The 17,884-nt window shown below is 32.6% G+C and overlaps 1 protein-coding gene across 1 annotated transcript in view; it reads right to left on the reverse strand.

The window, feature by feature from the left end:
• Positions 1-256: 256 nt before the first annotated feature.
• The window catches only part of LOC117112244, a 29,443-nt gene continuing 11,815 nt past the window's right edge, over positions 257-17,884 (reverse strand). The window contains exons 5-22 of the mRNA XM_033255316.1: positions 16,697-16,810; positions 14,880-14,982; positions 14,098-14,263; positions 13,235-13,335; positions 12,787-13,142; positions 10,602-10,644; positions 9,963-10,105; positions 9,500-9,589; positions 8,828-9,016; positions 8,502-8,747; positions 6,081-6,278; positions 5,248-5,412; positions 4,726-4,818; positions 3,219-3,419; positions 2,499-2,582; positions 1,442-1,655; positions 550-600; positions 257-393 (exon numbers count right to left, since the gene is read on the reverse strand). Of these exons, the coding sequence (XP_033111207.1) occupies positions 257-393; positions 550-600; positions 1,442-1,655; positions 2,499-2,582; positions 3,219-3,419; positions 4,726-4,818; positions 5,248-5,412; positions 6,081-6,278; positions 8,502-8,747; positions 8,828-9,016; positions 9,500-9,589; positions 9,963-10,105; positions 10,602-10,644; positions 12,787-13,142; positions 13,235-13,335; positions 14,098-14,263; positions 14,880-14,982; positions 16,697-16,810 (2,694 nt within the window). The remainder of the gene's footprint in view (positions 394-549; positions 601-1,441; positions 1,656-2,498; positions 2,583-3,218; positions 3,420-4,725; positions 4,819-5,247; positions 5,413-6,080; positions 6,279-8,501; positions 8,748-8,827; positions 9,017-9,499; positions 9,590-9,962; positions 10,106-10,601; positions 10,645-12,786; positions 13,143-13,234; positions 13,336-14,097; positions 14,264-14,879; positions 14,983-16,696; positions 16,811-17,884) is intronic.

The raw sequence follows: 17,884 nt of genomic DNA on the forward strand, positions 1-17,884 counted from the left end.
ACCTTGTCAAGTCGCCCAATTACCAAGTCGCCCCCTAGCAAAGTCGCCCCCTAGCAAAGTCACCCACCTTGACTAATGTTGAATATTATTATTAACTAACCTTTTAAACTTATTTTGAACTTATCTAGACCAGGAGGGAGCTGGCTAGTTAATTAAAATTACATGCAAACATAATCAGTATACAAAACTATTAAGAAATCACCGCTTTACTAAAATATAGGCAAACAACTTCATTCACTGAATCGCAGAAGTTTGTCTAAACCACTGCCACATTCAGCATTTGACAATCTTTCTGTCTTCGATAACATTCCTGGATTGGCGGTGTACAAAGATTTGACATGATTCTTCCAATAATATCGCGGGAGCCTACTTGGCCTACCGTTACTAGGCAACCTGCAATACCATGGTAAATAATCAAATTTCGAGGACATTCAAGGACAATCGTAAATTTCCAGGACTTTCCAGTACTAAAAAATGCTCATTTGTTTTTCAGGACATTCAAGGAATTTAAGGACGCGTGCAAACCCTGATAACATTTAAAACACTAACCTGGTGGCGCTGTTTCAGTAACACTGGAACATGCTAATTGCATTGGAGAATCTACAACAAATAAATTGTTATAACAATAAATAAAAAATCAAATTATTAAAACTGACTGCTGTCTATCACCATCAAATATTGGATCAGGATCAAATCAGTTTATATAAATCAATGGTGTATTTATACTATATCACAGGTGGGCATGGGTCACATACTGCCTACAATTTTCTTGTTGCCCTCGAAAATAATATTAAAAAGCTATGTTTGCAGCCAAACCTCTTTGACTAAAATACCCTGTGTTGGAATGGACCGATAACAATAACCTGAAAAAGTAATAATAAAATGGAACCCCTCTGGAAATAAATCTGTTTTAGGATTTTGAAGGTTATCCCTGAAATTATAACTTTATGATATCAAATCAAATCAAATCAAAACTGAGCATAAAGATAAAAGTACTAGTAGTAAATGAATGTAAATTCACTTGGGCCCTCTGACAATTTTTATGTCCATCTCTTATTACTGGATAATGCTTTCCCCTCCTTGCTTTGCACTGAGGAGTACCAATCCAGATTCAGTAATGAAACAATGATTTCCAAGGAGTAATTTGAAAATTTGAAAATGTAAATTATAAATTATCATTAAAAGAAAAATATGACAAAATTGAATAAAATATGTTTTAACCCTCTCAATAATTGTATGGTACAGCGGCTCATCGTAGAAAAATAAAAAAGATCTAGACCATGTAGTCAAGATCGCCTCTTGTATTAACTGTATTGACTAGCGTTCAGTCAACAAGATCTAGCAAGACAGACTTTTAGTGTATAAATATGTTATTATTATTATAGGTGTGCACAGTTTGTGTATGTATTTGTTTTTGATTAAAAAAAAATGCTTGATTTACCTGTCACTAGTTGCCTATTCTTGAACATTCTCTGAAGTTTGCCTGTGGTTATCAATACCTTCCCACATAGGATACAGCCATTTTCCAGGCACTCTTCTAAATCGTGGAAGTGCATTTCTTGCAAGTTTACCCAGCACAGGACACGGAACTTATAACGTGTGTGCTTCATTCCAGACGTCAGTACTTTCATTTCTTTCTTCAGAAACTCTAACACCTTAAATGAAGATTTTTAATACAAAATAAAAATTAAAGTTGAAAACATTACAAAAATATAAAAAAATGAATCATACTATATTAGAGAAGCACCACCAAAAAATGATTTATGATTTCAATTTTGAATTGTTAGATTTTATATGATTTAATTGATTTCATGATGCTCAATGAAACAATGACGCAATAGTGCTGTTGCTTTTGCCATCAGAATTATTGCTATTTATATCGTCATCAATATTATAGTCATTACCATTCTCTTTGGCCAATTTTCTTCCATTATTATCAAAATTATTTTATTTTTAAAAGTTCAATAATTTTTCATTATGTTATTATAAGAATTCATCTTTTTATTGGTTTAATGTTTCATATGGATGTCATATGGATGTCTTTTTCAAACTTATTCTTCATTTTGTCAGTATATTTCTTCTATTTTTTCTGTGTATTTTAAATTTGTTTGTTGAGGATCTCTAAATATTAGCTTTCCATTAATGGGTGGGTGCACAGGATATCCTCATTAAATAAAGTCCCAACAAATATATAAATAAACAAGAAAACAGACAATACATTATCTGTCATTAAATAAAGTTTAATAAAAAAAAAAACAAACAATACACTACTAGCTGTCCAAATCACAAAAAAGCATATCTGTATATTAAATATTTGGATTGCACTTGTACTATGTTCATCCAAGCACAGTAGAATATATATTACTCATACACTCTACCTAGATAAATCTACTTTATGATTATCTCCAGGTAATATCACTAATAATGAACATCACCATTGCTGTGTGTAATTTTACAGCTAATTCAATTGCAAGATTTCAAATATCAAACTAGATTACCTGCATACAGACTCTAGGACTGGGTTCACCTGTTGGTGTCTTGGTACCATCCTCCTGAATGATAGGCACCCGTAATATTTCCAGCTAAAATACAAACATTAAATCAATCAATAATTCCATGCATGCCAGAAAATATATCAATACATTAAGTGCACAATCAAATCCTTTATTTAAATTTTATCCTAATTCAACTGCAAGCTACTTGCCACTTTTTTTTTTGTAAATCATGGATCCAACAAAAACAGTTTGGGTGGGGGCATGCAAAATGTGAAACACTGAGCAGGGGAAGGGTGTTGGGGAAGGTGTTGAATTTTTGTCTATAAATGCTTGACAATGGTACATGGAATCTGAATTTAAAAATAGCTGTTTTGGCGTACCATGGGCTCTTTCTCCTCTAATTTTACTTTCTTTTTTTTTTTGGTTAGTGGGAGGGACATGTCACCTGGATCTGTCCTGTATTACCCTCCTAACACTACTTTTGTTAGAATTAGGCAAGGAGCATTATCCCTTTATATTCACCTATCTCTCAGCTGTTACTGTAACAATTTTTTTCTATTCATAACAATAACAACAATTAAAAAAACCATACAAGTGTGTGACATTCAAATAACTCTTAGAAAGATACTTTTACCTTTATCACTCTTGTCTTGATTTTAATTTTCACTTCATTGCCTATCACTCCAATGGTTAGTAACTAAATGACATCTCTTAACATCTTACCTTCAATGAGGGCTTGTTATTAATGACTACTGGTCCTAAGCTGAGAGTGTGTTCAAGTCCTAGGTTGATGTTAGCATAGTTGCTAAATAATTGCAGCATGGCTGTGTAGCCCATGTCTTGTACCATTCCAATCAAGCTCACAACCAGAGGATGGAAGACACTATCAGGGATGAAATCCTCGGAGGCCATATAGATAGATACCATCTGAGCTGTATCATGTTCAATAGACACATTGTCTTTGCTCCGTTTCAAACGACAGGGAACAAAAAACGAGCGATGTTTGCTTTCCTGATTCTTGTGAAAAAAACAAATGAATTAAATAAAAAGATAGAAAATACCAGAAAAATGTACATCTTACATTACCAGTTTTTTAAATAATCAAATGTTCTGCAATCCAAATGGCATGCGAGGTAGAGTAAGATTAACATTCTTAAAATAATTTAAACTCTCTTTTTTTTAAATAATTTGCTGAATTTCATTTTACAATGAAAAGATGGAATAAGTCACCATTTATGTCTGCATTTCTTTGCCTTTAAAAAAAAATTACATTAATTTAATTTTTAATAGATTCTTATTAGGATTGATTGCACTGTACAGTATATTAAGTTAGTTAAGGGGCAGAGGTCAACTTATCATTAACTAGCTGGATGACTGACTATCTGAACTCCAACAAAAAAAAAAGAAAAGAAAAAAGCAATACCTTGATCTGCTCACAGAGTAGTCCAAACTGCTTCATCAACTCCAAGAAGACTTCAAAACTAGATTCATCTTTGGCAAGCTCATCTCTCCAAAGATGTCTGACTAACTCTTCCTCAAGAATTCCTTCTTCATCAAGTTTATTCCATAGCTCAATCATTGTAGCCCACTGAAATCATTCGGACATGCAATTAATCACATTGTGTTTCAATGGTGTTTTGCGTCTGGAAATTTAATCAGAATGTCTTGGCCTACCTAATGTGCTATCATACTGATTGCTCAATACATTCCCAAATACTTGCAAATAAATGTCTCCAGTGATTCGTGTTGGAATTGAACCCACGACCTCCAGATAATAGCATGGTGTCATAACCACTAGACCACTAAGAGTGTGCTCAGTGACTAGTGTTGAATCAGATCTGCAAGTCAGCGGGTACTGCAATGCTATTTGAGAGATTTAATCAAAATGACGTTTGCCCTACTTGACTTATTATCGTACTAGTCCAGTCAAAAATCACCTTAACCATGGTATAAACTTTTACCTCTACGAAACTCAAACCATAATTCCTTTATATATTGAAAAGATATCTTGATGTTGCGTCGTGCAACAAGTGGGATTTAAGGAAAGAAAGCAAGTTTTACCAGATTTTAGCCACTTGTCACTGTCGATAGTTTACCTCGAGAAGTGACGTCACAAGGCTAAAATAACAAAATGCCATTTGCGTCTCTAAAAAACATATTAGCTAATTGATAAGTTCGCTAATAATAACCAGTATCACAATGACTTTTGATACAGTATAAGGATAGATACCATCTGAGCTGTATCATGTTCAATAGACACATTGTCTTTGCTCCGTTTCAATCGACAGGGTACAAAAAACGAGCGATGTTTGCTTTCCTGATTCTTGAGAAAAAATCAAATGAATTCAATAAAAAGATAGAAAATAACAGAAAAATGTACATATTACTGTATGTTACCAGCTTTTTAAATAAACAAATGTTCTGCAATGTAAATGGCATGTAAGGTAGAGTAAGGTTAACATTCTTAAAATAATTTAAACTCTTTTTTTAAAATAATTTGCTGAATTTCATTTTACAATGAAAAGATGGAATAAGTCACCATTTATGTCTGCATTTCTTTGCCTATTCTATATTTATTTATTTTTTAATAGATTCTTATTAGGATTGATTGCACTGTATATTAAGTTAGTTAAGGGGCAGAGGTCAACTTATCATTAACTAGCTGGATGGCTGACTATCTGAACTCCCCAAGTATTTGCCACCAAAGAAAAAAAAAAAAGAAGAAAAAAAAGAAAAAGAAAAAAAGCAATACCTTGATCTGCTCACAGAGTAGTCCAAACTGCTTCATTAACTCCAAGAAGACTTCAAAACTAGATTCATCTTTGGCAAGCTCATCTCTCCAAAGATGTCTGACTAACTCTTCCTCAAGAATTCCTTCTTCATCAAGTTTATTCCATAGCTCAATCATTGCAGCCCACTGAAATCATTTGGACATGTAATTAATCACATTGTGTTTCAATGGTGTTTTGCGTCTGGAAATTTAATCAGAATGTCTTGGCCTACCTCAATACATTCCCAAATACTTGCAAAAAAATTTCTCCAGTGATTCGTGTTGGAATCGAACCCACAACCTCCAAATAATAGCATGGTGTCATAACCACTAGACCACTAAGCTTGTGCTTGTGACTAGTGTTGAATCAGATCTTCAAGTCAGTGGGTACTGCAATGCTTTTTGAGAGATTTAATCAAAAATGACGTTTGCCCTACTTGACTTATTATCATACTAGAATTTTTAAAGCCAGAAGTGACATGAGACAAATTGCATTGAATTTTTCAAAAGTGACTTGAGACAAAATTAATTTTGTTTGGCCTAAAGAAAACTCAAGGATACACTAGTGGTGGTTCTAGGGTGTGAGAGGTGTTTCCCACTCCCAAATGAGATTTTTTTTTTAAATAGGGACCTCTGGATGGCTGAAAATGGCACTCTATGACTGTGAAAGACATGTTTTTGGCTTGATTTAGAATTCTTTTTTGTTTGACTGCCCACGAGCTCGGCAGGTGGGGGGTGCTTGACTTGTTCGATGAGGGAGCTTAATAAGCCCCTTGACACCCCCCCCGCTGGTGCCGCTACTGTTGTTAACTCACCTTTTCGCTGTCATGAGGTTCCACTACAGTGATAATTTTCTTGAAGATGTAAATCAGCTTCCGTGGGTTTGTTATCACCGTATGCTTCAGTAGTCTGTTGTTCTCAAAGTACAGAATGATTCCAAGATCATGTAAGTAGTTTAGGGTGTGGATCAGATTCTTAACAGAGAGTCCGCATTTAGTGGCAACTGCACAGACCTAAATATATAAAAATGTAGAAAGTATAAAAATCTCTTAAAAAAATAAATTTAAATGTATATTAGATGACAAGATACACTCTAAGTAAATATATTAACTTCAGTAAGTCAGGATGCATTATTCCATCATTAAGGCCAAACAAAATTAATTCTTTGTTTCATGTCGCACACATGAAAAAAAAAATATTGTTATAGTTTGTGCATTGAATATTCAAATTTTACAATTTTTTTTCCTGATTATTTTTGTTGAAAATAACTGTTGTGCGAGTCTATCAATAAATTTCAATGGCGCAAATGGCGTCTATCTCTCTGTGGAACATGTGAGTCTTCACGCTGTGAATCAATGATCCGGTCAGTCCACAGTGCGGTTCTCTATAGGGATGGTGTTGTCTATTTTTACCCGAAGTTCACGATTTGTTTATTTTTAGACAGTAAACAACAAGAATTAACAAGGAAGGGCTTTGTATTCAACATTACGGCGATCAATATGGTCTTTTTAGTACATGACTTGGGGTGCAACAAACTTTTTGCAGGGTTCCATCAGCCAATCAAATCTAATGTTTGCCCCTGAAATGTATATGGATTGTTGAAGCTGCAACTGTAACTTGATAGGTCCTAAAATGGTGTTATCATATTCACAAGTACATGAATTTGTTTTTGACAAGAGAATATTTAAAATAGAGATATACAATAAAATGTGAAAATTTAATACAAAACAAAATTGTCCATTAACTTTATACTGTGGGGATTATCTGCTTCAGCATTGAGCTGTAGAAAAGAAAAAAACATTCCACATTGAATTTTTGAAGCTAGAATGGACGTGAGACAAAAAAAAAATATCTCATTCCGCATTGAATTTTTAAAGCTGGAAGTGACATGAGACACAAACAAAATTTAAAAAAAAACCTCATTTTGCATTGAATTTTTCAAGTGAGTTGAGACAGAATTAATTTTGTTTGGCCTAAAGAAAACTTCTTGTCACAACAACTCATTTTTCATTTCATTTATTTCGTCAAACAGATAACAAAACATACAGAAATAACAATACCAAATATCAGAGACAGGATAAACAAAAAGCAAACTAAATTGCTGTATAAAGTTTCTCCACTGATTTAAGGATACATAAAATATATAAATAAATCTCTGTTCTCTGGAAGTAAAAACGATTAAAACGGCAAGGCACAACGCAGCGCAGAACAGCACAGCGCAGCACGCAAGAAACAATATACTGTTAATCTCATGAAGCCACTAAAAATAAACACTTGGATATTCCCAGAAACTCCATGAGAACAACAATAATTGATACCAGCAAAGAGCAACTGCAAAATAAGTATCAGCGAAAGCAGTAGCGCAGAAAAAAGAGAAACTTCAAATTATTTAAAATCAAGAAGTCGAGATTATCCGCCATCGGAACCCTCACACAACAAATTTTATTTTTTGAATTGATCCTTTAAGGCACCAAGAAATTGAGAAAGGCCAATCGACAAACTGTCGCGAATATGTGAAGGCACAACATCTCAAATCCTCGGAAATAAATTAAACACACTAAATTTATAAGTATCAGTGCGACGATGAGTAAACTTCAAGTGATCTAAATGACGACAATTTATTTCAATATTATTTGATGTTTATAGAATATTTTCGATACTCAATTCTCCCTCTTGCAATCCGATTGAACAATGCAATTCATAAGAGATAGTTGCAATCAACAAGTGTATTAAGTAAGATTCTATATTTATGTACCGCACATTATATTATTATATAATTGTCAACTAATCAATGGTATCTTTTATTTTAACACATTTTAACTATTTTTTTTCATATTTAGGTGTAGTTACATGCACCATATGTTGAACCTTGGAAAAAGAATTTCATGTAACTCACATAAAAATCAAAGTAAATTAACCAGATATATGGCAATAGCAGGGAGGAGTGAATTTGTAAATTTAAGTGCTTGTGTATTTGATGCTTAATGATAAAAAGTAGTGGGAAATGCATTCTATTAAATTGTATGTGGTGAGGGTGTGAATACTGAAACATTTCTTTTCATCCTTTATATAAAAGTCATGACCTGTACACTATTGTTCTTTGCCTGAGTCTCCCTTTGTCATTAGGCATACTTGCTCTTCTCATGTGTTTTATCTATCTGTGGGCTTTGTCTCGATCTGACATCGTATTCAATTTTTTCAATAAATCGATATACAACAACATAATAAAAACGTACCTCATCATGCGTCATGCGCACTGTTGTCCTACCATTCTCCTGCAATATACGCTGGAATTCAAGCCATTTGAGTGGGATGGTTTTGGGCATTGCTTTCAGAAATCCACCAACATCTTGTTTAAGTGTTGTCAGCATCTCACTTTCGATTTGAGATTTGTTGTCAATGGCATATATTTTCCTCACCACGTGACATTCATACGGAGTGCCTTTGATTGCTTCAAATATTATTCCAAATTGTTCTTCAATCTGAATAAATATAGAAACGCATCACACACTGTTCACATGTTACTAATAAATTATGTCATTAAGTTCAGATTACATTTTACCTTCTCCTTCTTTTCATCATCGGTCCCAGGTAGGCTCTCACTGTGAGTACCAACCACCACAATTTGAGGTTTCTTGGCTTGTAGCTGCTGCTGTTGGGGCTCAACTGGGACAGCGTATGTATATATCAACCTCATCCAGTATTTGATGATCTGTATATTTGTCATATCATATGTCATCACATATTTGTCCTGAACAGAAAAGAAAATTACAAGATATTCATCAAGAATAGATAACATACAGCACTCAACAATGTCATTACGCAGCATATATATGATTTTTTTTTATTTATTTGGTATAAAACACTCAAAATGCAACAAAAGTTGAAAATTTCCTGAGTTTTCCTACCAAACAAAAAACAGACACGAAACAAGCATAATACAATACTATCAAAACTGTAAGCCTACAGTAAATAATTAAAAAATAACTAATCAATAAAAGCGGTATTTACAATTTTATAAACAGATATTAAATTTTATAGTTATCAAATATACATTATTATTTTATATATTACATAGCAAATTGATATATAATGCAATCATCATATAAAATATACAATTCATTAAAATTATTTAATATTTTCCTTATTAATTTCATTAAAACCACAAAAAAAGAAGAAAAAAATGTTTTTTTTTGTAAAAATTTATTTAAATTATAAGAATTGACCTATTTACCCCCTTATAGACTCTTTTCTTTCCTTTGTCGTACATACTTTCCAGCAAATTGAACAAAATCACATACACTGCTTCGCTTGTTAAGAATATCTAAAATAAAATGTAAAATGTGATAATTGATAATATGTTAACAATTATTCAACAGTTAAGTTTATTGATGATCTAGATTATCTTTTAATTATTAAAAAGCGATTCAATTACGTATAATCGGCAAGGGAATAAGTTTCAATAAACATACACGATACTGTTAAAATAACTAGAACTATTTTTCTACATTTATGATGATCTAAATTATCTTTTTCTATTGACATTTTGTAATCTTTTTTAGAAATCACATTCCATCCAAATGGTTAACTTTGTCAAAATGCAGCAGTGTTGTAGGAGGAATCTTGTGGCCTACACTAGGAATCTCTAACCTGGATCGTGTCCATTGCATAACATAAAGAATGTTATAAGTACTTACTCGATGTGTGATGTAGTACAGCTGCTGGCCAGCAAAGTCCCAGATATAAGTCATATCTTTATTATCAATGGTCTGTGAGGTCTTTCCAGTAATTCTATCAACAACTCTTTCCTGAATTTCAGATGGAAGTGCTTGGCTAGATACTGATTAAATAATTTCAAATATTAGCAAAGTTGGGTAACAATATAAAGAGGATAATATTTTTAAAGTAATGATCACATAAACATGTGATCATGTGAAGGCAACAGTATTTAAAATAATAGTCAGACAATTATAAGTTTATCCATGCCAATCACAATTATCAACATTTCAACAAGAGACCCTCACATTAGAATGATACTGATTAAATAATACTATCAAAGGTTGGTAACAAGATGATTTTATATAAAGTATACTATAAGGATAACACTAAATAATATAACTATGATGGCAACAGTGTTCAAAGTAATAGACAATTTTCTTTGAATAATCTTAGAGATTATATTTTTAAATTAATAAAGTTAATCTATCATGGTTATCTTACTTTAAAATGTTGTAACAACTATGGCTTGTTATCTTTATGGTTACAGATATGATAAAAATATGAATAAAATATTTAATTATGTATATTTCTTTGAATATTGATTAAATAATAACAACCTTCTTTGTGTTCTGTTTCTATTGGTCCTGACATCACATCATACTGTGTATAAAAATATAAATAAATCAATTAATACCACTTTATGTAATACAAAAAACTAACTTTAGAAAGGATTGACATTTCAGCTCCATCATGGACACATTCTCAAGATCAAGTGAACTAAAACATAAAACAACCAAAGTATAGGTAACAAGGAGATTACAAACATTTACCTGATTAACTCCTACATTTACATAAAACTAGAGAAAGTTAGCTTAATCATGAAGTTAGCTTAATCAACAAAAATAATTTACAATTTATATGTTCAATAGACAATTAGTATATGTCTTTAATTATTCTGTCCACGGAAGTTTTATTACGAATGAATGCTTCAAATGAACAACTGGATGAAAAAATGTTTATACTGATAGTTATTGTTGGACAACAGCAGCTACAACTTTCAGTACTCAAAAATAAATAGTGAAAATACACAATAATGGAAAATACACGCTAAAAGTTGTCAAACAGCGTCAACCAGATTGATTTATTTGTGACCTAATTACATTTTTTTAATTAGCGTTGTTGTCAACTTGCTTATATCTGAATTAAGTAGTCTCTATTTGATGTCCAGTAGTGAGTTAATAACTGATATCTTGCTAAATTTGAATGGTTCAAATTCAAATTTAGCACAAGATTCAACTTGTTCACCAACTTGCTCAAAGTTCTATGTGAATGACACTACTGTTCAAGTTCAAGTTCAAAAGTACATTCATTCATAGTGGTCAACATACAGATACATAAATTATACATACTGCAAGTAAACAGAACTGAAATAAAATAAATAATAGCGACCATCAATGGGATCAAGATTAGAAGTGAAACTTGTATCACCCTGACCCTAATGTTAAAAAAAAAAAAAAAATACAAAACAAAACAAAAACAAATAAATATAAATAAATAAATTAACTGTGTTAATATTATTCATCACTAAAGTGATTGATTCAAGCTACTGAGTGTAATTAGAAGCTCACATCAGATAAACAGTTTTGCTTTTTTGGAATATTTTGTTTTGTTAAGTGATGGCTTTAAATCCTTTATAAAACATATCCATAAATTTAAATGTGTATGAAGGAAATATTTAAATTGATTCTGGGTAGTATTTCCTACAACTCAAACTTAGAACACAGCAATATGAATGAAAGGACTACTAATTTTTTATAATCATTTTGGAAGCTTCATTTGGAATATGTTTATATAGTCTCAAGATATAAAATATGATACAGGTCATGTTATGATATTCATTTAGGCACGTTTGCCAAGGATTGACAATAGCTAAAGTAATCACTTTCATATTTAATATGTAATAATCATTTACATAAAACTAATACATAAACCAAGTATCATTATGAGGATTAAGGAGTGGAGTTGTATAAATTAAAAAATAGTACCACCACTCTTCCAATTTTTAACAGGATAATTTCAACATAATTTTGATAAGTTTACAGTATAGTATATTTGGATGTACCTTTGGTTTTTTTGTTTTCAGTTTTTCTATTCTTCTGTTGTTAGTTTGTATTTTTGTAAGCAGTTCTTGTTTAGGTGATCTCCTTATCCTTTGTTTCAGCTTCAATGCCCCCTCCCTTTTAAACTCACTCTCTTTAAAAAGCTGAAATTCTACAAGCATCTCATCCTTTAAATGTAACCTCAAAAGCTATCTCTCTCTCTTTCCGTGGTTTAGTAATATTTTTTCCCTGTCTCCCCCACCTCCACCACACCCCTCTCTCTTTTTTTCTTCAGGCTGGCCCTAAACTTATATATATATTTTTTTTTAATTTGTTTCAATTTTAACTTTGTTATTTTCTTTATTTTGACATTATTATTCTTCTTTTAATTTTTTTTTAGTCAATTTGATTTTATTTTAAATTTTATTTATATAATATGTTTATACATTGTAATGATTTCTTTTCCTTTGTTACTTGGTTTTTAATATTATTTTATCATTTTAATTTCTTTGTTAACCATTTATATTTCCTTTGTTACTTGTGTTATGTATTGAGGCTCCCTAATGTTCAGCTCCAGCTGGATGGACCACCCTCGTAAAATATTGTTGAAATAAAATAAAATAAAAATAAATTAGTTGCACATTTTATAGTTAAGTTTGTTTTATGATGTGTGAAAAACACATACAGCCTTGTGTTGTCTTACCTGTAGTGTGATAAATGATTTTCCTTTTCTCTTTTTTTTGCTGAATGGAGAGAACACACGCCTAATTAATTTCTGGGTTCTCGTTCTTTTAGGCATGTGTGCTGGTGCTGGTAGAGGTGCTGGTTGAGGTGCTGGTAGAGGTGCTGGTTCTGGTGCTGGTTGAGGTGCTGGTTCTGGTGCTGGTTGAGGTGCCGGTTCTGCTGCTGGTAGAGGTGAAGGTTCTGGTTGAGGTGCTGGTTCTAGTGCTGGTTGAGGTGTCAATTCAACTCCCTCTATTTGATTACCTTTCAGTTTTAATTTCCCAGCAACTCTACCTTCTAATTCATTATCATATATCAGCTTAATCCGTTCACACTCTATAAAGATTTAAAATAACAGTGAAATTCATCAAAGCTCAAGTGATAACAAATAACAAAAGGATTTAAAGTTATATTGTTTCTTGTCTTACCGTCCATGTCCTCAGTTTCTTTCCACTTACAACCAACATCAGTAGTTTGGAAAGCTGTAGTCAAAACAATTCCATCGGTTGATGGTTCTGCTTCATTAAATCTGTGGAAATAAGTCTAACACAATTTAGCATTACAAATTGTGTATGTGGGTCGAGTCGAGTGGCCGAGCGGTAAGGCAGGGTCGCTGCTAGCTACAGCCTTTAACATCGGCGCTGATTCCAGCCGCTCCTCGTTTATGGTTCGGTTGGTAGAACCAAGTCTTCTTGAATAAGGACTTAAAATGGAGGTCCAGTGTATACATCTGGCTCGTGTGCACTTTAAAGAACCCATTGCATCTTTTGGAGGATTACCCTGATGTTATGGTTCATTTCAGCCCCTGTCGTTGTGGAATGATGTGAACATTTATCTACCAAGAAGCGCCTCTTCACGGCTGCTAGGTAGTCACGGACCATGCCCATTTGCAATTCAGCACAATGACGCTGCAAGTTATGGGTTATTCTCCTACCTTTACCTTTACTTTTATGTTAAAGTGGATATTGTAGTATAAGTGCAATGGTGGATTTTGAGGAGGGCATTGCAAGTATCTTATGAATTATAGATTTCATATAAATTTGCAATTGATTGATTTATTGATGATCGGGCTGTGGATTACATGGAGGAGTAGAGGTATGACTAATGAAAATTTGTACATTTTGAAACAATAATTGTTTTCATCCAGGTCCAGAGAATAACCCACTTCTGTGGCCATCATAATGTATGGTAATACAGTATATATAAAAAGAACATAAAATACAATTAAAAAAGAAGAGTAATATGGCAACATTTATACCAAAATACATTGACAGATACTTCAGAAACTTACGGTTTTTCAAGCAGAGTGTTTACCAAACACGTTTTTCCAACGCCCTCCTTTCCAGTCACCATTAATCGTGCGTGGTTTACTGTGATTTTGCCATCTTCCAACTCCTCATTAAAAACCTTCAGAGCTGCTTCTCCTCTAGCCATAATTACTTCTGGGACTGCAATCCCTAATTTACATAGGCAAGAAGATAATGCTGCTCATCAATTATCAACAAAGTATAGAGAAATTTTCAAATATGTTGGTTAAGTACAAATAAAATTCTTTTAAAAAAATAAAAAATAATAAAGAAAACACAATCATATGGAAAATGCTTCATTATTATAAAATTTCAAATAGTTGTTTATAACTCAAATAGAAAAAAAAATATAATTAGATGTTGTGAAATAATTTGAAACATGACTTGCTATATTAATATTATCATAAAATAATATCATCCCCATCATCACTGTCATCATCACCATAGCCACAGCCACCATCATCATCATCAATATTTTATAAAATTAATATTACAACATTTGGAAGAAAGCAAATAATGGTATTAGTATAATTTTCCAGTGCAACAAAACTTTGCTGATATAAAATAACAAAGCAGGTACATGGGATTGATGATGACCCACAAGGAGTAAACATCTGTGATGTACAATGAGCTTCATTGCAATACATTATTTACAGCAGATAATATAATAAATTATTATCCAATTAATATAAGCAGGAAATAAAATTACATTGACCTACAGGTAATAAACAATAACATGAATAATTAAATTGTATTAACTGCTCACCTTGCAGAAGTTGCAAAACTTCTTCCTTGTGTTTTTCTCTATTTGTAGAATCATACCTCTGACATTTATTATTTATATAGAGATCACGTGGCGTCCGATTGGTCTGTAAAAATAATAACACATAAAACTTAAAACAAATCAATATCGATCATTCCACTTTAAAAAATACTTCATAGAAAGTATCATGCAAAAATAATCACAAGAAGTATCATAAAAGAAATATTATATGTACATATCAGTGCAATTTTCTTTTATATCTTGCAAAGATTCAATCATAAGTATTGATTATAAGACCATTCCCTTAACAACACAATCGCTTGTTATGCTAATATTACTGTACCGGTGTTCTTCAGAATCTTTGTCAATCAATCAAGCAGCAACAACAGCTATTTAAATAACTCAAGCAAGGATAGATCTAGGATGGGGAGAAGTGAATAGGGTGGATAACCTTTCCCACAAAAATACATAGGCCTAGACTAGAGCAATCTCTTTATACCAAGTAATAGAAACAAAGTTAACATTTCTAAAGTCAAGATACTTTGTGGAGTGGTTTACATTTTACCAAATAACCTACAATTAAGCTCATCTCATTCCCACCCTCATTCACCCCAGCCATGGACTCTCTTCTCTCATATTAGGCTCCACTACTGACACTGTGCTGCTGTTTATGTAATCATTATCATCATATGATCAAATAATTTCATCTGGCCTTGTTGATATTATCCGTCAACAGAAAAGCCAGAATTATTTTATTTATTTGTATGAGAATTCAACATCATTAACAGACCTCAGAATGTGGAAAGTTCTGGGGTCGAGGCCTCCATGAACAACCTGTATACACTACCTAGCCATCCTCCATTCTTTAATCCTAGATCAGCCACTGCTCAAGCTGTAAGCAAATTTTTTTATATTATTTTTGGAATTGGTCTTATTTTCTGAATTGGTCTTATTTTCATTTTCCACATCACCAATGGAACTGCAATCACCTTCATAATATAAAATAGTTTAAGATTCAAGATTGCTTTATTATCATTAACCAAACATGTGATGAAATCAATTCTTTTTGCCTGCTGCATAAAATGAAAGACATGGACAAACAGTAAAAGGCAATTCAATTATTGATAAACATTGAAAACAACAAACGGATACAATAATAATAATGTACCTATAGGATTGGATTTATTTGGTGTAAACACCAAGGATAGCCCACAAAAGTCTAGAAGACGAATTATTTCCAGTGGGGTCCTTCTGGTGGTGATTGGGCAGTACACCGGGAGACAATCCCCTACTCTTTTCTGAAGAGTGTACTGCGTTCTTTAACGTGCACATGGGCCATAATTCACACACGACCAACGGCTTAAACGTCTCATCCAAAAGACGGTGCGCTATTGTAACTTGTCTTTCAGCCCTCTAGCTGAATCACAAGGAGAGGCAGCGATGGGAATTGAACCGGGGACCTAGAGATCTCCATGCTTCAGCGCACACACAACGGCTACCACCAGATTAGCCGACTGAATTAAGCTGCTCATATCTACTAAAGCTATCATCACCATCTACTTCAGAATCGTCATCACGATCCAAACCATCACCTTTGGAATCATTGGAAGCATCATCATCATTAAATTATTAAAACACTCAAAATTTATGTATTAATATAAATTATTAGTATTATTATTAATATTACTATGTTTATACTGTAGGGATATCTCCAAAATACAATTTACACCAACATATTATATTTCTTATTTAATAGCAGCAATCATTTATACAAATTTCAATGACATTATTTACTCCACTATATATCTTGTATATTTTACCTTATTCTCTATATTTACATCAGCCCCGGCATCCAAAAGAAGTCTTGCAATGTTAAGGTGATCTCTGAATATATGTTTGGCTTCTAACAGGTTGTGAAGAGGAGTCTCTTTAAACTGTAACACATTGGAAACAAAGAGAGTGAATCAATAAATGACAGCTCATATGATCATATTAATCAACATTCAAAGAAAATCCAATCTTATTCTTAATTTTTAAACATTAATAATATAAAATACTAGTGCACAATAACACAATTAAACTGAATGAGTTGGTAGGAATACAAACAAAAGAAATTTTTTTCTGCTTGATTCTCTCGCCCGGTTCATCATTTTTAAGGATGTAACCTCGGGAGAAGTATTTATTATTCTTTTATTCAGTAATTACATTAATAATATAAAATAATAATAAAATTAAACTGAATGAGTGGGTAGGAATACAAACAAATGTAATTTGAATTAAATTGAATCTAGCAGAAATCATCAGAGAGCAGTGGCAGTGCCAGGGTGGGGTAGGGTGTGTAGAAAAAAAAGAAGTTTGGATGGACAAGTAATTAAATTTATGTGAAGTCTCATAGTCATATCCAGGGCCACTCAGTGAGGAGTAGGGGTTCTTGTCTGGAGACAAGGGGGGCCGTCAAGGTTTACTGAGATGGAAGGTTGGATCAGAAATAATAATAATAATAATAACAATAATAATAATAACTATATTAAATAATAATAATAATATTAAATAATAATAATATATATTTTTTAACCATGGAAAATTAAAAATTGAACAGTAAAATTTAAATACAAAATATTAATGCTGATCTTCACTAATTCCATGGATACAACAACATGGAGAACAATACGAAAAAGACGATATAAAATAGAACCATTATTAACATTAGAAAAATTAGCAAATTAAATGGATTAATATACCCTGGCCTAGTAGATGGTAGGCCTAGCCTAGGATAGTCTAGCGTTGACCTCCTGTATTTTAATGCTAAACAAACATTTAGGGCTAGGCCTATAGACTTAATAGGAGGCTTAGGAGGCTGAATTTACTACGTTGTCTTATAAACGCTGATACACTGAGACGCTGATACGCTGGGACGTTGATACGCTGAGACAAAGATGACGTCATTGAAATTCACCGCAAAGTCATAATGCACTGAGTGGAATCGAAAGTGCAGGGTTCTCAAGTAC

The sequence above is a fragment of the Anneissia japonica genome, unplaced genomic scaffold, assembly GCF_011630105.1.
Source record: "Anneissia japonica isolate Jap-2015-1 unplaced genomic scaffold, ASM1163010v1 scaffold1537_len634075_cov158, whole genome shotgun sequence".
Classification (NCBI taxonomy): Eukaryota; Metazoa; Echinodermata; class Crinoidea; order Comatulida; family Comatulidae; genus Anneissia; species Anneissia japonica.